We start from the raw sequence: 22,630 nt of genomic DNA on the forward strand, positions 1-22,630 counted from the left end.
TGGTCTTGTATACCTTAAAATGGAACTCCAGTTCACACCAGTACCAGTCATTTCAAAGTTTTACTGTTTTTTCCCTCTGGGAATTATTTTAAAGAGAGGTTGTTGCCACTGGCTGCCTACCATGAACTCACGGGTACTGATGCCAACAGGAGAATTCAGGGTGCAAGTATGTCCATGCACTGAATGTACAGCACAGAAACAGGCCTTTCGGCCCAACTAGGCTTTGCTGGTACTAATGCTCCACATGAGCCTCCTCCCAACCTCATCTCACCCTATCAGTATATATTTATATTGCTCTCCCTCTCATATACTTGCCTCACTTCTCATTAAATACTATTAGCCTCAACCACACCTTGTGGTAGGAAGTTCCACTCTCTGGGTATGAAAGTTTCTCCAGAATACCCTACTGGGTTTATGAGTGGCTAGTTCTGGTCTCCCCAGCAAGCAGAAGCGCCTTCTCCATGTCTACCTGATTAAACCCTCTCGTTATGGTAAAGACCTCTATCAGGTCACCCCCTCGAGCCTCTCTTTTTGAGTGAAAAAGTGCCCGAGCCTGTTCAGTCTTTTCTCTCAGTTCCTGTATCATCCTTGTGACTCCTGTGCACAATCCTTCAGAGCGATGAATCAGTCAGACAGGAGCACGTCTGTGGGGTGCCACAGTAATGCTGGGTCAAAGTTCAGCTCCGAGAGCTTGGCACACTGTCTCAGGGCGCATGGGGTGGCTGATTAGCATTTGTACACATTTAACATGGATCAATCCTTTGCAAAGCTAATGGCTCCAGTTATAATAATATAAAAGCAAAAAACTGCGAATGCTGGAAATCCAGAACAAAAATAAAAGTACCTGGAAAAACTCAGCAGGTCTGACAGCATCTGTGGAGAGGAGCACAGTTAATGTTTTGAGTCCATATGACTCTTCAACAGAAATAAGTAAAAATAGAAGAGAGGTGAAATATAAGCTGGTTTAAGGGGGGGTGGGGCAGGTAGAGCTGGATAGAGGGCCAGTGATAGGTGGAGATAACCAAAATATGTCATAGACAAAAGGACAAAGATGTGTTGAAGGTGGTGATATTATCTAAGGAATGTGCGAATAGGTGACATTAAGGGTAGAAAGCAGGACGAGCAAGGTACAGATAGCCCTAGTGGGGGTGGGGTGGGGAGAAGGAATCGAAATAGGCTAAAAGGTAGAGATAAAACAATGGATGGAAATACATTTTAAAATAATGGAAACAGGTGGGAAAAGAAAAATCTATATAAATTATTGGAAAAAACAAAAAGTAGGGGGAAAATCAGAAAGGGGATGGGGATGGAGGAGAGAGTTCATGATCTAAAATTGTTGAACTCAATATTCAGTCCGGAAGGCTGTAAAGTGCCTGGTCGGAAGATGAGGTGCTGTTCCTCCAGTTTGCATTGAGCTTCACTGGAACATTGCAGCAAGCCAAGGACGGACATGTGGGCATGAGAGCAGGGTGGTGTGTTGAAATGGCAAGCGACAGTGAGGTCTGGGTCATGCTTGTGGACAGACCGAAGGTGTTCCGCAAAGCGGTCACCCAGTCTGCGCTTGGTCTCTCCAATGTAGAGGAAACCGCATTGGGAGCAGCGAATGCAGTAGACTAAATTGAGGGAAGTGCAAGTGAAATGCTGCTTCACTTGAAAGGAGTATTTGGGCCCTTGGACGGTGAGGAGAGGGGAAATAAAGGGTCAGGTGTTGCACCTTTTGCGGTTGCATGGGAAGGTGCCGTAGGAGGGGGTTGACATGTAGAGGGTGATGGAGGAGTGGACCAGGGTGTCACGGAGGGAACGATCCCTGCGGAATGCTGCCGGGGGGGTGAAGGGAAGATGTGTTTGGTGGTGGCATCATGCTGGAGTTGGCGGAAATGGCGGAGGATGATCCTTTGAATGCAGAGGCTGGTGGGGTGATAAGTGAGGACAAGGGTGACACTATCATGGTTCTGGGAGGGAGAGGAAGGTGTGAGGGCGGATGCGCGGGAGATGGGCCGGACACGGTTGAGGGCCCTGTCAACCACCGTGGGTGGAAAACCTCGGTTAGGGAAGAAGGAAGACATGTCAGAGGAACTGTTTTTGAAAGTGGCATCATCAGAACAGATGCGTCGGAGGCGAAGGAACTGAGAGAATGGGATGGAGTCCTTACAGGAAGCGGGGTGTGAGGAGCTGTAGTCGAGGTAGCTGTGGGAGTCGGTAGGCTTGTAATAGATATTGGTGGACAGTCTATTACCAGAAATTGAGACAGAGAGGTCAAGGAAGGGAAGGGAAGTGTCAGAGATGGACCATGTGAAAATGATGGAGGGGTGGAAATTGGAAGCAAAATTAATACATTTTTCCAGGTCCAGACAAGAGCATGAAGCAGCACCGAAGCAATCATCGATGTACCGGAGAAAGAGTTGTGGGAGGGGTCCGGAGTATGACTGGAACAAGGAATGTTCCACATACCCCATAAAGAGACAGGCATAACTGGGGCCCATGCGGGTACCCATAGTCACACCTTTTATTTGGAGGAAGTGAGAGGAGTTTGAGGAGAAATTGTTCAGTGAGAGAACAAGTTCAGCCAGACGGAGGAGAGTAGTGGTGGATGGGGATTGTTCGGGCCTCTGTTCGAGGAAGAAGCGGAGAGCCCTCAGACCATCCTGGTGGGGGATGGAGGTGTAGAGGGATTGGATGTCCATGGTGAAGAGGAGGCGGTTGGGGCCAGGGAACTAGAAATTGTTGATATGATGTAGGGCATCAGAGGAATCACGAATGTAGGTGGGAAGGGACTGGACAAAGGGAGAGAGAATGGAGTCAGGATAGCAAGAAATGAGTTCCGTGGGGCAGGAACAGGCTGACACGATCAATCTGCCGGGACAGTCCTGTTTGTGGATTTTGAGTAGGAGGTAGAGGCCATCCGAGGTTGGGAGACTATGAGGTTCGAAGCTGTGGAAGGAAGATCTCCAGAGGAGATGAGGTCAGTAACAGTCCTGGAAACAATGGGGCTCCAGTTATTATTGAATGGAGGAATGCTACACAGCATCACTTATACAAAGAGCGGCAATGAATTATCCAGGGAGTGTCGTGCTCCCTCTGTTATCCCCTTTCTCTGGGGAAGACTGACAGAGGGGAATGTGCTCTATGCTGGGGTAGTCACATGTCATTTTAGTAAGTGTCAGAGGCCATGGAGAATGAAATGGGGCTCTCACCCTCCCACACAGACCAGATCTGAACTCCCCACTAGTGAGCAAGCAACATGAAAGGCTGCCTATATGGCCAATGCCAGCTGCGGCTCACTGGGAGCTCTCTCACATCTGCAAAAGATTGTGGGTTCGAGTCCCACTCCAGAGGCTTCAGCACAAAAACCTGAGCTGACACTCCAGCGCAGTGCTTAGTGCTGCACTGTTGGAGAGGGCATGCTGAGGGAGCACCGCGCAGTCAGGGATGCCGTTTTACAGATGAGGTATTAAACCAAAGTCTCATTTACCCTCTCATATCCCTAACTCCTTCACTTGGCCAGGAGTGAGGGAATGACAGGAGAATTAATTAATCTGCAAGCCAAAAATGAAGAATATTTTAACGCCCAATCTAAGTTGAATGGACTGGGGACAAGGATGAGATTTTATTGGCCAAAAGGGTGAAAGCAGGCATTAAAAGGGTGCTATGTTAATACTGCGAGCTGGCATGGACCCGATGGGCCAAATAGCCATCTTGTGTGCCATAATGACTCTATGACACGTCTGTTTGAAAATGTGGATTTAGAGCACAATTTTGGCCAGCTACTGGAATGCCATGCTTTTTAATGATTGCTGGCAGATATTTCAAGTGGCAGTTATTTATCAGGCCTCCAAGCAGCCATCAATGGTGCTGGCTTCATCACTTTTGCCAAGGTGGCATCTTGCTCTAAAACAAGGGCTGAACCAGCATTTCAGCTGAAGATTGCCCTCAGATGTCCACGTTTCTGATAAATGCTGCCAAACATGCTTTTTCCATTAGCCACAGACAGAGCTATAATTCAGTGCATGTTAAACAGCGATGTTCCCGGCAAGGGCAAGGGGCACAGGATGTTGATATGTCTTTTCCTCTCCCCCCCCCACCCACCACCTAACAGGACTGGCTCCTTGTTGAAGTGCAGTTCCACAGGCCCTGCTCAGACTCTCACCTCTGTCCCGAGTGTGACCCTAAGGCAGGGGAGCATGTAGGTGAGACTCAGCTGGGTCCCATTTTACAGCTCCTGGTCTCTACGTTTCCCACACTGCTAAGATTCTTACCGAATGGGACAGAGGATTGGCTGACATATCTGGAACACAGGGACACAGGCTGAAGGTTAAATGGAATATTAGGAGTACAAGAATCAGAAGACAAATATTCTAGCTGCCAATTCCCAGAGGAACCAGAGTCATTCTCACTCAAAGTAAAACAGGAACCGAGAGAATTAAACATTCAAATTTTTATTTTAAAAAACATGGAACTGCAAGACAAAATCTTTAAATAATGCATTAATACATCATCCAGCAAAACAAACAATATCTTAGAACATTCAAAATATCAGACTAATAAATATTTAAGTACAAAGGAGTGCTTAAGTGCTTCAACTTAAAAAAAATTGTATACGTGAAAGTGTGGAGGATTTGTGGTGCAGTGGGTCGCATCCCTGCCTCTGAACTCAGGTTCGATTCCCACCCCATGACTTGATGGCCAAGGGAAGTGCGTTCATGACGTGACCAAACAACCTGTAAACCCTTTTGACACACGCCAATGGCAGGCGGCAAGAGCGGGAGAGATTCCTGGTCAACCATGTGATGGAAAGAACATTGGAGCCTCTACCATCACCATCCATTGGCCCAGCCTACAACATGCATGTAAAAGTATGTGTTAACATGGCAACTCAGACTCCGAGTGATCTGGAACACATCACCATGTGAAAGTGTACGCTGCAGAGAGTCACAGGCTGCAAAGGTGCTATCGAGGTACATGCTCACAGGTGTGCAGGGGCTTTCTCACGCATATGCCAAGTGCAGGCTCACTGTCTCGGAGTTGGGGTTAGGTTTACAAAGAAAACCAATTTATTTCCGGACCCTGTAGATTAGCTCACAATGCGAAGCTGATTTTTGCTGAGCTGCAGATTATGTTACACAGAAACCTCTAACTCTAGCAGCCCGGTTCCTCAATCTACAAACACGCATCTGTGCCGGATATTTTCGAGTGTAGGAGAGAGGCACAGACTGGAAACATCCAGCCCAAGTGTAAATTGGTCAGATTCAGACGCTTGCCCACTCACACACTCAGACCCACACATACAAGTAAAGGTTGCACCCTGTATTAATAAAGGATTGTTATTCCTGCCTGCTCCTGGACCCAGTGAAGTGCACTGTCATTGAAGGGAGAATCCGAACCTTCAATCATTAACTTGACTCCTTCAACAGAACAACTGCACACTATGACCGGCCAACAATAAAAAAGCCAAGAGGGTGCAGCAACAAAGAGTTAATTCACATTATTCCTGGAGCAAAATAAGCTTTACAAAAAGGTTCTGAATCTCTTATTATTAAGAGGGGGAAAGCCAGGGGCACGAGCATTGAAGAGGTGTGCATTTAGTCAACAACTTAGAGACTACAGAAGGAAGACGGAGGAATTAGCCTGGTACCAGACCTGGCATGCCCACTGACAGGCACAGTTTGACCACACAATAAAACAACTATTAAAAACCATTAGATTATAAAAAAGACTTTTAAAAATAAGCAAGGTGTCATCTGTTGTAGAATTTGGGGAGGGGGTGGGGAATATAAAAGCAGCTCTTTTGAAGGAACCAGTCAGACCCTTGACTTAAGGGAGCCGGATTAACCCTTGACCTCAGGAAGGGAATGGTCGCAGCACAAGCTGTCAAAAATTGCTGAAAAAGCATTAGACAATCATCAATGGAACCAAATTGCTAGGATGTAAATCCCTCCCCAGCTGCAATGTGTCATCCAGTGATCCGGGTACAGGTACGATTGAACCTCACTGAGCAACACTTCAGGCAATGCCCCCTGTGTAGGCCAAGGTTCAGGGGTCAGGGTAACACTCCCATTGTTCAGTTTTGCCTGGGAGGGTTACAAACGCTGCTTGTTGTGTCTTGGGCTGTTGCTTGCTCCTCAGGCCTTTGTCATGTGCTTGTGAATCCAATCCAGGTAGTTTGCGACCTTGGTGTAGACTCCTGGCAGTCCTGGCCTCCCGCAGCCAATTCCCCAGCTGATGATCCCATGCAGGCTCATGTGTCCCTTCATCATGCAGACCAAGGGGCCTCCTGAGTCTCCCTGTGTGGTGGCAACAAAATGGAGAGCTGGGGTCAGGGCAGAGAGTCAGGTAGAGGGTTTTTGTGGGATCGAAACACACAGCAAATGGTGTTGGGAAGAGGTTGGGGTTGGGAAGGGAACAGGAGTGAATCCCACCTCTCCAAACTACATTCAATCATAACTTGGGAGCATTATGGGAAAAGAGCAGGATGAATTGGATCCCTCTAAAAGAGCTGGCACAGGCATGCTGGACCGAAGGACCTCCTCTATGCTATAAAATTCAGTGAATTTCGAGCACCGGAATACAAAGCAGATTTAAAATGTGAGACCCAGCCCATGTCTCCTCCAGGAGTTTGAAAGGCAGGCAGAGTGGTTACGAGGTGAGAGAGCCTGTGGATGGAGGCCCTGACATCTTGGGCATTGACTCCTTCCCAAAGCCAGACCAAAGGCAGGTGAGGTTTGGGCCTGTTAAGTCAGCAGGTACACACACACACTCACTGCCAGTAGCTCAGAAAATTCCAGGCTTGGGGCCTAACGTTTCCGTGCCAGCTTTAGGGGTAGACCCCGTGACTTGGTGTGAGCGCGTTAGGAGTTGGGGGTGGGGTGGGGGGGGTGAGGTGTAACCGGTCAGGCTACTTCCTCCAACTGCTCTTCACTCACCTTGCAGGCATCGTCTTTGCCCCGAGTGTCCCCGGCGCAGATCATGTTTTCGGTGACTGTCCGGTTTTGCAGGTGGGCTGAGGTGCAGCGATTTGATGGGTAGAGACGGACAAGCCCTTCCTTCAGTCGCTCGGAGTAGAATGGAGAGACTGTGGAGGTCAAAGGTTAGAGATCAATGTCAGGGAATCTCGCTTCTAAACCCACTCTGAGAAAAATTAAGAAAAGGAAAAAAAGAATATAGAAAAGGGATGGACTTACATTCCTCTTCCATGCCATATCCAGAGATCTCACACTCAGTCCAGTCAGGCGGCTGTTGCTTCTCCCACGGCAGACACACTGTGCGAACGTAACGTGTCATCTTAGCGCATTGCCCAGCCTTCGACTGGAGTTTGATTAGAGCTGGTGGAGGAAACGCAGACAAGAAAGGCAAGTTTAGCAAGGGTCAAGGCCGCGTACTCTCCAACTTTCCTCCTTAACTCATTCGCTGCCAATATGCACTGCCCTCACCCGAGGCAATTCAGGGAAGATTCACTCAGCTGATTTCTGGGATGCAGGGGGTTGTTTTATGAGGAAAGGTTGAGCAGGTTGGGCCTATACTTATTGGAGTTTAGAAGAATGAGAGGTGATCTTAATGAAGCAGATAAGATTCTGAGGGGGCTTGACAGAGTAGATGTAGAGTAGACTCATGAGGGAGTCTAGAACTAGGAGGCATATTTTAAAAATAAAGAGTCTCCCATTTAAGAGATGGTGAGAAATTTCTTCTCAGAGGGTCATTAGTCTGTGGCATTCTCTTCCCCAGAGAGCAGTGCAGGCTGGGTCATTGAATATATTCAAGGCTGAGTTAGACAGATTTTTGATCAACAAGGGAGTCACGGGTTATGGGGGACAGGCGGGAAAGTAGAGTTGAGGCCACAATCAGATCAACCATGATCTTATTGAATGCAGGAGCAGGCTCGAAGGGGCCAAATGGTCGACTCTTGCTCCTATTTCTTCTAAGCCCTGTAATAGTACTCAGGCAGGTGGAGCAATAAAATGATGCACGGGAAAAGAGAGCACACAGCTGATAGCTCCCCTCTTGCTCTCCTCCAATCTAACTGCTTACAGGCTGAGAGGCACTGGGCCTTGTAAGACTCAGCGATATCCCCAGCAGTTTGTTCCCCCAATAGCCATCAGGGGAGGGCCTATAATTTAAACCTCTGGATCAGGAGATGTTACTCAGCCACTCGCCTGCTGAGATTTTTGGCTGGGCTCTGCCACTGATGTAGGCAGAGAAGGGTGAGAGGTGTGTGCATGCGTGGGCGGGCAGGTGGTGGGGGTGTGGGTGCAGGGAACTGTTTTCAGGAGGGACACTTTATAACAAAGAGATGAAATCAGTGTTGTACCGATGTCGTGATTGTAAGTGTCTTCATCAAAGTCCTTGTGAACAAAGTAATTTTCCACTTCCAGTGCCTGGTCGTCATGTGATGATGTCTTCCGGAATGTCCTCCCCATGATCACTTTGATCTCATTTGGTTTGAACCTGGTTTGAGAAGCAGGGTAATAAAAAAAAAAAAACTTACTGTGGCTCTACCATCTTCTATCCATGTATTCACAGAGCTACCACAGAATGAGGGTGTCAGTGGGTGGGGGAAATCGGGGTATAATCTCCGTGATGACCCCCAACTATGGAGACAGAGCAGTGGAGAGCACAGACATTTTTGGGGCGGGGGGGGGGTGTGTGATCTGCTATTTTGGCTCCACGTCCACCTCTGGACCCTCCCACCAGCACACTGGGAATTCGGGGAGAAATGGCCACACACTCAGTGCCCCTCCTGGGTGGACATTAAAAAAAAAATCCAACAGCGCCATTTTGAAGAAGAGCAGTGGTGTTCTCTCCAATATTTATCAGTCATAAAAAATCAGATTATCTGCTGTCTGATCTTGCTGCATACAAATTGGCTGCCGTGTTTCCTGCATCACAACTTCAAAAATACTTTGTGAGAGGCACTTGTAGAAATGCAAGTCTTTTAGTTCTCACGCACCATTTCTTTTTGTTCTATCTTTGTGCACCATATTTGGTCATCTCTCTCTCTCTCTCTCTCTCTCTATCTCGTCTCCTCTCTTGCACTCGGAACTTCTCACCAATACCAGCCCTTCAAGGCCTCTCGCTGCAGTATTACACTCACCTCTTCGGGAAGCAGTGAGCTGCTGTGAGGACCCAACAGGATCCGATTAGGCTCCCTCCACACAGGAAGCTGTAATCCTTCGACCTCCGATCATAGAAGAAAATAGCAGCCTGCCAGGGGTGGGAGGTGATATGGGTGGTGCTTCCATGCAGGATCCGGTACTGCTCCGCTCTGGGTTCTCTCTTCCCACAGGTCCCTGCTCCAGACACAGGCAAAACAGGAGACAATCAAGTAAATGATCGGGCGTTTGGCCTCAAATTTAGAAACAGGCATCATCTCTGAATGTAGACACTGTATTGCTCACTCCCCTCTGTTGAAGGCCCATCTGTAACAGCATGTGTGTCTGCGCCTCCATGTGAATATCTATGCTTGCATAAATCTGTGTATTTGCGTGTATGTATGTTTGTGAGTGTGCGAGCGCATGAGGGTCTGTGTGTGTATATCTGTGATTGCATTTGGGCATGTGTGACTATGTATGTGTTTGAGAGTGAGCCCGGTGCATGTGTCTGCATGTCAGTCTATCGCCATTTGCAGGAGTGTGGGTGGGTCTGCATCTGAAAGTGTGTGTCTATGTACGTACCCGTGTTTGTGGGTATCTGCGTGTATCTCTGTACAAGTATGAGCGCGCACGTGTGTCTGTGTGCGCGCGCTCCCATCGAAGCCAATGGAGTTTTGAACGGCTCACCACATTTTCCAGACCCATCTACAGCGCGACAGGGCCGTAAAATTCAGCTTTGTAAAACCTGTGGGCATGGTTAGTTTTTGGTCAGGGTGGAATTCTTACCTGATGAAACGCATTGTTGGATGTTGCAGTATTCCCAAGTGACTCTTCCTCCTTTCATAATGTAACACCAAGGTTTCAAATTTCTACTCGGATTCCTGGAATGGGGGAAATAACAATGTTGTTAGTAAGTGTCAGTGAACAGACGCGGGGTTAATGGGAGAGCGTGAGTATCTGAACAGATACAGGGTTAGTGGGAAAGCGCGAGTGTCAGTGAACTGACGCGGGGTTAATGGTGAGTGTATGGGTGTCAGGGAACAGATATGATAGAGGAAAGTTTGATTGTTTTTTCAGATACCTGCAGTAACTGTGGCTGCCCAGCCCCAGGTGATGGGCATTGGGGACCCACGCGGTAACCGGTTTGTTGCGGACAGTCTTGGAATCCCAGTTAAGACAGCGGCTCCCTGACTTCGAGTAGCTCCTGGTTCCCCGATAGTTCGCCCCGTTTTTGGTGTAGCACTCAGAGGTGGGACCTGCCATTAAACAGAAGCCTGGTTAATAATCAGCCCCTTGCTGGACAGGCTCCCATACGGACTCCCCGAGTCACTACCTGTGACTCCACAAGGAGCGTCATAGGAGGCCATGGGGAGAGAGAGTGAGACCTTGGTGGAGGGCATAGGGGCAACTGGGGTTAACTGGGCATCACCTGAAAAGGCAGAGATCTATCTCTGTGCCCAACGGGTGTTTGAGAGACATAGTGAGAGAGACTTACTCTTTGGGCAAGCAGGAATGCTGCATTTGTCCCATGACAGGATGTGACCTTTATAGGTGTGGCACCAGGGTTGTGTGTCATTGTCAGGGTTCCTGCAAAGGAGAAAGAGAGACACATGTATTAACAGAATTTTTTAAAAATGGAGAGAGAAAGCAGATACAATGAACTGTTACCTCAATGGCTGACTTGCATCATGCTAGGACTCTCCCTCTTTCCATCAAAATGCTCCAAGCCAGTCTTAGAAACACTGACCCCAAGTCTGGTATTGAGTCAGCCAATACCAGCGTTGGATGAGGTTGGCAGGAAGGAGTGGGACCTGGCTGTGATGGCTTCTATGGCAGATTCACTACCATTTTGGTGAAGTATGATGGTTGGCCATTAAAAGCAACAGCTGGTAGAAGGGCCATCTGGTTGCCAGGTGCCAGCTGTGACTCCGTGGGTAGCACTCTCATCTTAGGATCAGAAGGTAGTGGGTTCAAGTCCTACTTCAGAGACTTGAGCACAAAATCCAGGCCGACACTCCCAGTGCAGTACCGGGGGAGTGCTGCACTGTCTTTCAAATGAGACAGTAAACCCAGACCCTGTCTGTCCTCTCAGACATAAAAGCTCCTATGACACTACTGATAGAAGAACAAGGAAAGTTCTCATTGATGTGCTGGCCAATGTTTATCCCTCAATCAACATCACCAAAGCTAATACCATATCTAGTCATTATCACATTGATGTTTGTGGGAGCTTGCTGTGTGCAAATTGGTCACTGTGTTTCCTACATTACAACAGGGGCTAACTACACTTCACAAGAGTACTTCATTGGCTGTTAAGGGTTTTGTGACGGCCTGAGGTTGCGAAAGGCGCTATATTAATGCAAGTCTTCCTTTCTTTGATTGTCTTATACCTGCAGTAATTGTGGTTCCCCAGTCCCAATTGTTGGGCGTCTGGCCTTTGGCCATTGTAGTGAGTGCGGGAGACAGCGGTTGAATTCCAGTTGAGGCATTCTGTCCCGAAGTGGGTGATGCTCCAGGTTCCTCGATACCCAGTGCCTCGGTCCTGATAACACTGCTCCTTGGTGTCTGCAACGCAAGAGACCGGGAGTTAGAGCAGAGGGAAAGAACAGAGAGTGGGGGTGGGTTGTGGGGTGTTCCGGCAAAATAGGGAAAAAAAAAAAAGAGTTGATCGACAGCACTTACCAAACTCACACAGCTGCCCGCTGTACCTGGCTGGGCACTGGCACACGTAGTGCTGAGAGTAAAGGGCCTGGTGACACTTCCCACCATTGTAGCATTTGTTCTGGGCGCAACCTGTAAGGGAAAAAAAAAAACACTGCCGTCAGTCACAGTCCTCGCTGTCAGCACCCCCTTGTGACACAGCACCAGAGATCGCACCACTAATAGACTGTTCTTAAAGTCAATGGCACCTGACTGCTTTCTACTGTTAGTTAAACAATGCGGGATGACACTCCAAGGAGGTAGTTTACACCCCAGCCTGCTCCTCACTCTCTCTTCGAACTTGCAGTCTCTCTTGTCCAGTGGTTTGGGTGGGATTCAAAGAGTTACTGCTTGGAGTAGGTGAAGGTTGGAGTTCACGGGACAGGTTGGGGGGCGGGGGAGGCTGGGCCACAAGGCAGAGTAGCTTAAGAGGAAATCAGGGAATGGTGGGACACCCTTGAATGAAGGGTGGAATATTATTCTGAGCGCTGTTTAGTTAAAACATGACTGCAGAATATGGCTGAGGGAAAATAGAGAAAAAGGGATCAAGACTGCAGAATTGGGGGGAGGGGGGGCAACTCTTGGAGTGACAGCAGTAAGGTCCCCTTCACAAAGAGTGCTCAATAGCTGAAGCAGGGCAAAAACATGGAATACCTTCCGAAGGCCCAAACAGTCTATGCTGGTATTTACATTCCACCAGAGCCTCCTCCCATCTTTCCTCATCTAAATCTATCATCATAACCCTCTATTCCCTTCTCCTTCAATTGCTTGTCTAGTTTCCCCTTAAATACATCGATACTATTCACTTCAACTACTCCCTGTGGTTAAAAACAAAAAGCTAGCAAGTTCCGCATTCTCACCACTCTCTGGGTGAAGAAGTTTCTCCTGAATTCCCTATTGGATTTCTTGGTGATGAACTTATATTGACGGCCTCTAGTTCTGCTCTTCCCCACAAGAGGAAACATTCTCTCTGTATCCACTCCATCAATGCCATTACATGTTGAGGTGGATAGGGAGAGGAAATCAGAGGTTTCTAGCATGAGTGGGATAGAGGAAATCAGAGGTTTCTAGCATGAGTGGGATAGAGGAAATCAGAGGTTTCTAGCATGAGTGGGATAGAGGAAATCAGAGGTTTCTAGCATGAGTGGGATAGAGGAAATCAGAGGTTTCTAGCATGAGTGGGATAGAGGGGCTGGGCCGTCTCCCTATCTTTATGACACTTACGTGGGGAATGCGATCTGTGCTTTCTCTTATTAATGGAGTTTATGCGCAGCCCTTCTTGAAACTGAGAACCAAAATGCACACGCGCACACCACACATACACGCACCTTGTACAGGTACACTGTGGCAGCGTTTCCTTGAGCGGTCACAGCGGCAGTACTTGACCTGTCGACCCTCGACTTGCAGCCATGTCTCACCCTGTAGGTGAAACTCAGAGCCGGCAGAGCTCACGCAACGCCCTAAAACAGTAAAAATGTCGAGAGTGAACATTGAGCAACGGGCTGAGCTGTCAGCACATGCTGAGAGGTTTCATCATGTTAGGACCAGTCTGACACTGACTGTAGGCACACCTCAATGTATCGCAATCATAGACAGTAAATGCGTAACAATGTGAAGCACCTTGAAGCAAATAACAAAAACCAACAATTCTCTCAGATATTTTAATGCTGTCACACATCCAAAGCCCTTCATGGGAATGCAATAGAAATAGGAAACAGCCATTCATCCTCTTGAGCTTCTCCCACGATTCAAAGAGATCATGGCTGATCCATGATTGACCCAGCTTTACCCCATATCCCTTAACACCTTTAGATAAGAAAAATCTACCAATTTCAGTCAGATTTAAAATTAACAATCGATCTAGCATCAATTGCTATTTTCAGAAATAGAGTTCCAAACTGCTGCCACCCTTTGTGTGTAGAAGATTTTCTCAATTTCACTCCTGAAAAGTCTGGGACTAATTAAAGGCTATGTCCCTTACATCTAGTCAAACTGTCAAGGAAGTGCTGCAGATGCCGAGGGAGCCGCAGTGAGGGAGCGCCGCACTGGCCCGGGGGGCCGCACTGAGGGAGCACCGCACTGGCCCAGGGGGCCGCACTGAGGGAGCACCGCACTGGCCCGGGGGGCCGCACTGAGGGAGCACCGCACTGGCCCGGGGGGCCGCACTGAGGGAGCGCCTCACTGGCCCGGGGGGCCGCACTGAGGGAGCGCCTCACTGGCCTGGGGGGCCGCACTGAGGGAGCACCGCACTGGCCCGGGGGGCCGCACTGAAGGAGCGCCGCACTGGCCCGGGGGGCCGCACTGAGGGAGTGCTGCACTGGCCTGGGGGTCCGTAAAGATGGAGCGCCGCACTGGCCCAGGGGGTCTGTTCCGAGGGAGCGCCGCACTGGCCCAAGGGGCCGCACTGAGGGAGCGCCGCACTGGCCCAGGGGGTCTGTTCCGAGGGAGCGCCCCGCTTTCGGAGGGGCAGGACGTAAAAACTCAAGCTAACTGCAGATTAGTAATTCTGACAGTTGTAAAGGACCAAGTTCTCCCAGGGTCCTGACCATGTTCCTTTCACAACCATCAAAAAAATCCCAATCGACTGATCCTCACTCTCACTGCTGGTGGTGGGAACTTCCTGCGAGCGAAATGGTTCCCAAGCTCTGCCCACAGCCAGGCACAGTTCAGAGGCTTTACCCATCTGGGGGCTTTGATCAAATGTTTTGTGATCACAGGGAATTTTACATGAACATGTGGAGAGCAGCAGTTTCCACACTGGGTTCACTGAGGCAGGGCTATGAGGAGCCTTGTGCTCTTCATGTTGTTAAGAACGTTGAGAACAGCGCTTGGCCACCCTGTCAACTGGTGGGAGCCGGAGATCCTGTTATCAAGGAGGTTCAGCTAGGAACGGGGCATGTGCAACGCAGCTGGGGCCCGGCAACGATCACAACAACACACAGGCTCTCTCACTCTCGCACAAACAACACTGGTATCAAGGATCATTTGTACTGGGGCCCCTGTGCAGAGGGGAACTCACCTCGAGTAGATTTAGTTTCAAAGTGTCTTGATCCTCGTTTGAATCGTGGGTGCTGGGGCTGAAACAAAACAGCAGATCAGATACATGCAGCAGAGAAGGAGACCATTTGGCCCATCGTGCCTGAGCTGGCCCTTTGAAAGAGCTCTCCAATTAGTCCCACTCCCCCTGCAAATTTTTTCTTTTTTCAAGTATTTACCCATTTCCCTTTTTGATGGTTATTATTGTATCTGCTTCCACCACCCTTTCAGGCAGCACATTCCAGATCAGCGATACACAAGTGGAACTGACAGACACTGTTTGAAAAATCGTCCTGTCCTATTTACTGGGAGGGAGAAAAGAATGCAAAGCTAATAACAGAAAATGCTGGAATTACTCAGCAGGCCTGGTCACATATCTGCCGAGAGAAACAGAGCTAACGCTTCAGGGCAATGACCTTTCATCAATGCATAGGATGAATATTTACAAGGATTCATCCTGTAGTTGCTCCATACACAAAATGATTGATTTGAACAGTGGCCAGCCCTCAAGTGTGTGAGGTGCTGATACAGCACAGAGAACAAAGATAGTTCTGCATTTTCACCAGCTCTATATCCGACTCAGTTACACTTCTCTTTCGGTTCACTTCAGGATCAGACATAATCAAAAATAAATTGACCGACTGTTTAACTGAAGCCCCTTATGTCTGAAAGAGACAGGGCACGAGAGGCAGGCACAGCGTGTGGGCGCGAGAGGGAGGGTGAAGAGACTGTGAATGAAGGGTGGGGCAGATAGGGAGACAGAGAGACATACAGTGATAGAAAGTGGTAAGTGGGCGGGGGGAGAGGGGCAATGCGAGGGAGAGAGGGGTTGTAAGGGAAACAGAGGGGGGATGATGCAAGGGGGGTCTGATGCGAGGTGGGGGGGGCAGACAATGCGAGGGAGAGAGCGGTGCAAAGTGGCAGAAACAAAGAAGAGAGGCAGAGAGAAAGTGAAGAGAGAGAGAGAGAGAGAGAGAGAGAGAGAGCGAGCTGGGCAGGGAGAGGGCGGGGGGAAAAGGAGTGGAGTACGAAGGTGAGATATTTACCTCTGATGCCACAGCAAGAGCGAGGAGCAGAAATATAGTGGTCGGAATTCCCAACAGCGCCATATTCTTCATTTAGCTTGGTCCTCAAATCTTCTTCCTGCAAAACTAGAAGATGCCATGGTACTGTTTAGTTTTTGCTGCTGGCCAGGGTTTGTATTCAGGCAACTCCCTTCATCTCCCCTTCTTGCACTGTTGACATTTTTGGTAATTCTGTATTTTCAGCTTAGTGACACTCCTGCTAGTGGAAACAATTTCTCCTCATCTTACTTTGTCAAAACCTTTAATGATTTGAACACTCTATTAAATCTCCTCTTAACTTTCTCTGCCTTTATTAAAAAAGCCCAGGAGTCTGTATACTAATTTAAAACCACCATCCTCAACTTGTCCTTCAAAAGATTTGTGAATGTGAATTTGGGGCTGAGTGCTGGATGAAGCGAGAGTTCATTTGGTGTCAGTGCTGTAGACTTTGACTGTGGGTTATACAGTAACATCCCACTCACTGCAGAAGGGGATATGAAAGTGTCCAACAAGTTTGGTCACAAGCTTGATGTGGAACTGAGGTGGTCATGGGGGCTGCAGAGAAAGGAGTTCGTGGGGGGGTGGCAATCCCAGTACACAGTGGGTCATCAAAAATAGCAGTGCTGTGACAGATGTTACAGTTGACTTATCCACCCTCCAGTCCCTAACCAAATTGGACCATTAACCACCTGTAAGTGCCCACATAAAATAGGTTTGTACAGTATAGCCAATCTGGGAAATTGGAACTAAACTATTGCTAACTCAGCACTAAACAGTTGATATTTATATTTATAGAGATACCCATTATAAACATGCATCACCAAACCCAACCATAATTTCAATGACGTTTCTGCCTGGTTTCGAACCGGGGACCTTTTGTGTAGGAGACAAATGTGATAACCACTACACTGCAGAAACAACAATGTAATTTCACCCATAGAGGCACAAGTGAATCCACAGTTAATCCCCACCACCTGCACACAACTACAATACAATTAACAGAGGGTACAAAATGAGCTCGACACTGACCCGCTCTGAGCGAGTGAACTCTCCTTGGGTTCGGCTGTGGGAACAACGCAGTGGCTGGGACTCCACTCTCAGGGATCGGTGTGTTAGATTTTAGGCAGCTGCAGTGCATGTGACTGCCCCTCCCCGGTGTGCCATGACCAATGGCCAGACCACATTCTGGGTCTGCAGGAGGTCTCCTGCCGTCAGAGTGGGGAAGCTTTGAGTTGCGGTTTAGATGTTTCCTCCAACATTTCATCTCATCTGTTTATTTTTCTCGATATTTTTCTCATCTCCTTGGGTACTGAACTGGAACGTGAGCCTGAATTTTCTGCTCAAGTCCTGGAGTGGGACTTGAACCCACAACCCGATTTAGAAGAGAGAGTGCTACCCACTGAGCCACGGCTGACACCCAACACTGAGTGAAGCAGTGGCAAGATTGTGAACCGCGCTCCGTTTTATGTACAGGCCTGGCGCACACTGGAGGGTTAGAGGGAGGACAAAGCAAACTCTCGGCAAGTCATTGTCTAGCTTTGAGAAACAGCACAAGAGTTCCTGAACACTTGTGTGAGATGGGTGTGTGAACAGAGGCCAGAAATAAAACATGGAACAACACAATAGTGTCCTGACCCACCAAGGGAAGGGAGCAACACATATGAGAAACAAATTGAAGAAAGAGAGAGGGGTGGGGTGGGGGGAAGAGGGGGAGAGAGAGAGAGAGGGTAACGGTAACTTGAAGGGAGTGTCATCTGTGAGGGATTGCTGCCACATAATTTGTAAAAAGCTCATTGTTCAAATTGACATAAAAGGGTTTGCAGACCCTAGTCAGCGTGTGAGGTCAATGCAAGTCAAAACCAAATGCACATAGTCAGTTTATGCTGATCCCACCCAGAGACAGCACTGGGATGGTGGGGTCCGTGTGGTGAATAATCCTTGTATTCACCAGTTACAACCTAGCTCAGTTCTCTGGCCACCTCTCTTTCTCACTTAGTCTCCAAAGATGAAAGATGTTGTAAGTCCCTCTCTCTCTCTCCTCACTGAGTTCTTGCATTCCACCAGGAGACCAGTTTGAGGCAATAACTTTGTCTCCCTCTCACCAGTCTTCGTTTGAGATGGATCGGGCTAGAGAAACAGCGATTCTGGCCCAGTTTCTGGAAGACTTCATAGATGGAATATAAAGAGAGGTGGGGGGGGCGGGGGGAAAAGAGAGAGAGAGAGAGAGAGCATGCAGGAAGCACTGCAGTACTCTCTCAATAGCATTGCAATCTTTTCTATCACTACGTGCATGCCTAACTGGTTTGCCCTGAATCTTTGCCCTATTTTCCAAGAGCAGACAACTCACTAACACAGGCATCAATTCCTTCATTGTGTTGAAATCAGCACCCATCACTGCACCTCCTCCTCAAACTGATTCTTTCCCAGGATTTTAAACCCTTTCTGTGCTGCCTTTTGCAGCACAGTCACTGCTTTCTCTGAGGGTTCAGGATTCACTTCACAGGTGCCTCACTTCACCGAGACAACATTTCTGCTCCGTGACAATGAGAAGAAAGAAAGAAAACAACAGAAGCAGCACAGAATCAAGCAGTTCTAATCAAAAACCATACAGTGCAGAGGGAGACCATTCAGCCTGTCGTGGCTGTGCTGGCTTTTTCAAAGAGCAGCCGTGCTCAGTGTCACATCCCTGCTTTTTGTCCATAATCCTGCAATTTCTCATCTTCAAGTACCTGTCCAATTTCCTTTTAAAATTATTTATGGAATCAGCTTCCACCACCTTTTCAGGTCAAGACGCCAACAACATTTCACCTCATCTCCCCTCTAGATCTTTTTCCAACGATTTTAAAATCTATGACCCATTCACCAGAAAGAATATTTTTTCTCTTTATCTACGCTATCAAAACCTCTCATTATCTTGAAAACCTATTTTCAGTCGCCTCTTAACCTTCTCTGTTCCAAGGAGAACAGTCCTAACTTTTCCACACTTTCCTCAGAAACAAAGTCTCTCATATCTGGGAACATCCCGATAAACCTATTCTGTGCCCTCTCTAAGATCGTTACATCTTTCCTGAAGTGTGGGGTCCACAAAACTCCAGCTGAGGTCTAACCAGTGATTTACAAAGGTTTAACATAATGCCCTTCCTTCAGTTCTCTATGACCCTATTAATAAAAGCCTTCTGAACTTGTCCTGTCACCTTCAAAGATTGTGGACAAAGACCCCTCCCTGATCTCTCTGTTCCTGCATACACTTTAAATTGTGCCATTTAGTCCATATTTCATCATTTTTCTTTCCAAATTGAATCATTTATGGAATAAAATGTCATCTGCCATGTGTCTGCCCATTTTACCAGTCTGTCTATACCCTCCCTCATTGCCTGCCACATTTTTAAGTTTTGTGTTATCTGCAAACTTTGAAATGATGCCCTGTACGCTCATTAATATAACAAAAAAGAGCAGCGGTATCAATACTGACCCCTGGGGAGCACCATTATGTATTTTTCCTGTAGTCTAGAAGGACAACAGTCCACCACTACTCTCTGCTTCTGTCCCTCAGCTAATTTTATATCCTTCAGCTAATTTTATATCTACACAGTCACTGTCCTTTTTCATCCTTTTAGCCTTAATTCACATGTAGATACAGATTCCAAGTCTCTCCCTTCCCTGCCTCTCAGACCCTTTCCCGTGATAACCAGATGAAAAGTTCAGTTGAACGAGCGATTAAAATCCAGCCGCCCTCCACACTCCGGTTGCTAAGTAATGGCTAATCTAGCTGATCTTACTGGAGCCCTTGACGGTTGAGGGAAGAATTAGGGCCTCACGTTAGGCTACAAGCTGCACTTAAAAGATAAGTTGGCTTCAGAAGGCTCGGGAGTGGAACAAGTGCACTCTCACAGGCCACACCAGCCCTGCAACCAGATCAAGGGGGGAAAACAGTCAACAACACAAATCCCTGGATAGGAGTGAGATGGCCAACCAGTTAGTCATGCAATGCTTCACCACAGGAATGGTTTGAGAATGTGGAGGAAAACTGGTCATTTCCCTGCCCTTCCCAAAGCTAAAACTCAAGTGGGGAAAAAAAAAACAAAATGTAATGAAAAACTTACAGCTGCAGGATATTACCCTATGGTGAGTTGAAGCAACTGAACACTTTCCAGTCCAAATCTATTGAATATAGACAGCAGGAATAAGATTGGCATAGAGGGAAGTTCAGCACAAAACTGGCCACATCCGAGAAGCTTTCTAATCAAGGGACAATTCCTGTGGTAGTCTGGTAAAGGGTTTGGATCTTCTGAACCTTGAACCATGAAATGTTCCTCTTTTCCAGGAAAATCTGGGAAGGCAGCAGGGAATTGCATTTGTCAGCATTTATCCCTCAAACAGCATCACTGAAACAGATTATTTGGTCATTATCACATTGCGGACTCTTGTTGGGCACATCAGGGTATTGCCTGCATTATAACAGTGACCACACTTCAGAAAAAAAAGTACTTCATTGGCTGTAAAACACTTTCCCCGAGGCTGTGGAAGGCACTGTAGGAATGGAAGTCTTTCTCTTGAACTGTTAGTTGTCGACGGGTCCTGTATCTATAGGGTGGGAGGAGGCTCGCTTGGATCTTAGACACATGGAAACATTTACTGCACAGGAGAAGGCCATTCAGCCCATCATGCCCATGCCAGCTGAAAACCAGCGCATACATGTCAGCCTGTTTCTGGGCTGCAAATGCGACTGAGTTCTGCGCACTGACATTACGCAACCTGCTGCCCTCCCTTTCCCATTTTGCCTCATCTTATATCCACTTTTTCCTGACCTTGATGCCCCAGTCCTTTATCTTGGGTGTCCAGTCATTCCGACACAGGATCCAGGGTCCCTGTGGGCAGGTTAGGGTTCCTTCATAGTCTCATGAAACAGAGGGGCAGTGCTTCACGGGGCGGAGCAGTAAGCTTTGCCACAATACTGACTGTTCTCTCACCTTCACCTCAAGCCCATCAACGAAGAGAGGTATATCGCTGAAGTGAGAGTAATATAAAAGGAGTGCCCAGAACAGGAATAGCTTCAAGCAGCTTTCGCCACCCACCCACCGACCCCGCCCCCCCCTTTTTTTTTTGACAATCATGAACAGATTCACATCCATTCAATTTGCTTCTTCCAGCGGCTTGCATACAAGCTATTTGTACCTTAAACTCCTTGGGAGCGCACTTGAGTGAAGCCCCACCTCGCAGCTCAGCGGCAGGTCCCACACAACCTGACAAGGCCAGCAGGTGGCAGCGAATCTCCTCCCGGCAAAAGCCAGGGAGGTTTTCACCAGAGTCTAACCTCTTTCGCTGGAAAACTGCACTGTCAATATTCAGCGACACTGCAGAGAAGCTGGGTTTAGAATATGGAGTCTCTCCCCCCACCCCAGATAAAACAGAGAGAGACTGACAAACATTCCTAGGTAACAAATGCTGGCTTTGCCAGCTGCACTCACAGCCCATGAAGGAATAAAGGAAGTGCCGTTACTCAGAACCCTCTGAATTAAAAAAAAAACAAAATGAATTCAGGTTCTACAGCTGCATTCAGAGTCCTTAATTTTTGTACAATTTTGACAAACAAGGAGATGGGATTACCCTTCCATCAGCTGCATAGCCCTGTCTCCACCCCCCACCCACCCTCCGTTTAGCCCACCACCCCCCTCGCCGCCCCCTGTATATTTCACATTCTGCTGAACCTATTCCTTTCACTAATCGACAATTGTGTTCACTCTCTGTAAAATTTACACCACTGCAGGTTTATCAGTCACACTTAAGGGCTGGGGTGGGGGTTAATTGGCTGAGGAGGGGGTGGGGGACGGGGACAGACCTCAGGAGAGGGTAAATTGGGTGGAGGAGGCAGAGAGGGATGTGGCAGGGTTGGGGGGGCGGGGGTGGTGGTTAGAGAGTTAGGGAAGAAGGAAAACGGGCTGGAGGGGTAGACTCGCCCTCTGATGGGCTTCGATCAGCAGGTGAATGGCAGTGAGTCCCGGGGTTGCAGCCTGCCCCCTTCGCCCGGTTACTTACCCAGTGTCGGTCCGTCAGTCTGTGTCTCCCCTCGAGTCTGAGCTGCTCCAGCTCCGCGGCTCTGGGTTTAAATCGCGGCTCCGGACGGGGCGGAGCCCGAGTCTGATGTCACAGACCGGGGGAATCCCCCCGCAGGGAGATCCAGAGCCAATCCAGTGCCAGGGTTACTAGGAAAGGGAGCCTTGGCACCGGGAGTCTGGCATTGGGAACCGGAACAAAAACAGAATTACCTGGAAATTACCTCAGCAGGTCTGGCAGCATCGGCGGAGAAGAGAAGAGTTGACGTTTCGAGTCCTCACGACCCTTCAACAGAACTGAGTAATATTAGGAGAGGGGTGAAATATAAGCTGGTTGGGAACCGGAACAGGGAACTTGGCATTCAGCCAGAGAGGCTAACACTGGGTGAGGGATCCTGACACTGGGAACCGGGACAGGGAAATTGGCACTGGGAGAGGGGGCTTGGCACTAGGAGGAGCCTGACACTGGGAAACTGGCACTAGGAGCCTGACACTGGGAACCGGAACTGGGATAAGGAGCTTGGCACTGGGATCTTGGCATTCAGTCAGGGAGCCTGGAACTGGGAGAGGGAGCCCGACACTGGGGGCCTGACACTGGGAACTGGGATAGAAAGCTTGGCACAGGGTGGCGGGGGGGGGGGGGGGGGGCTTGGCACTGGGAGGAGCCTGGCACTGGGAGCCTGACACTGGGGGA

The 22,630-nt window shown here is 48.5% G+C and overlaps 2 protein-coding genes and 1 non-coding gene across 4 annotated transcripts in view; 1 reads left to right on the forward strand and 2 right to left on the reverse strand.

Moving 5' to 3' along the window:
• The window catches only part of ikbkb (inhibitor of nuclear factor kappa B kinase subunit beta), a 505,718-nt gene that overhangs the window by 385,697 nt on the left and 97,391 nt on the right, over positions 1 to 22,630 (forward strand). The window lies entirely within an intron of this gene.
• On the reverse strand, positions 4,423 to 21,958 carry plat (plasminogen activator, tissue). 2 transcript variants are annotated; one of them, XM_078565684.1, is made up of 14 exons: positions 21,920 to 21,958; positions 15,866 to 15,970; positions 14,803 to 14,860; positions 13,112 to 13,243; positions 11,766 to 11,876; positions 11,474 to 11,648; positions 10,579 to 10,670; positions 10,165 to 10,339; positions 9,870 to 9,964; positions 9,086 to 9,281; positions 8,303 to 8,439; positions 7,179 to 7,319; positions 6,921 to 7,069; positions 4,423 to 6,281 (listed from the first exon to the last, which is right to left on the reverse strand). In XM_078565684.1, exons 2-14 carry the CDS (start codon positions 15,935 to 15,937, stop codon positions 6,120 to 6,122), a joined length of 1,695 nt encoding a protein of 564 aa, XP_078421810.1. In that variant the 5' UTR covers positions 15,938 to 15,970; positions 21,920 to 21,958; the 3' UTR covers positions 4,423 to 6,119. The 2 variants fall into 2 exon arrangements, with proteins under 2 accessions (XP_078421810.1, XP_078421811.1); XM_078565685.1 differs by lacking the exon at positions 21,920 to 21,958 and adding an exon at positions 19,987 to 20,213.
• Positions 16,729 to 16,801, reverse strand: trnar-ccu (transfer RNA arginine (anticodon CCU)). The gene has a single exon. It is a non-coding gene; the product is annotated as a tRNA-Arg (tRNA).

This window comes from Cetorhinus maximus, chromosome 20 (genome assembly GCF_964194155.1).
Source record: "Cetorhinus maximus chromosome 20, sCetMax3.hap1.1, whole genome shotgun sequence".
NCBI lineage: Eukaryota > Metazoa > Chordata > Chondrichthyes > Lamniformes > Cetorhinidae > Cetorhinus > Cetorhinus maximus.

Bases quoted from the DNA above. Each gene is read 5' to 3' on its own strand.
- plat (XM_078565684.1), bottom strand. From the start codon at position 15,937: ATGAAGAATATGGCGCTGTTGGGAATTCCGACCACTATATTTCTGCTC. The intron at 14,861-15,865 runs GTAAATATCTCA...GTTTTGTTTCAG, and splicing joins CTCTTGCTGTGGCATCAGAG to CCCCAGCACCCACGATTCAA. The intron at 10,340-10,578 runs GTAAGTCTCTCT...GTTTAATGGCAG, and splicing joins CATTCCTGCTTGCCCAAAGA to GTCCCACCTCTGAGTGCTAC.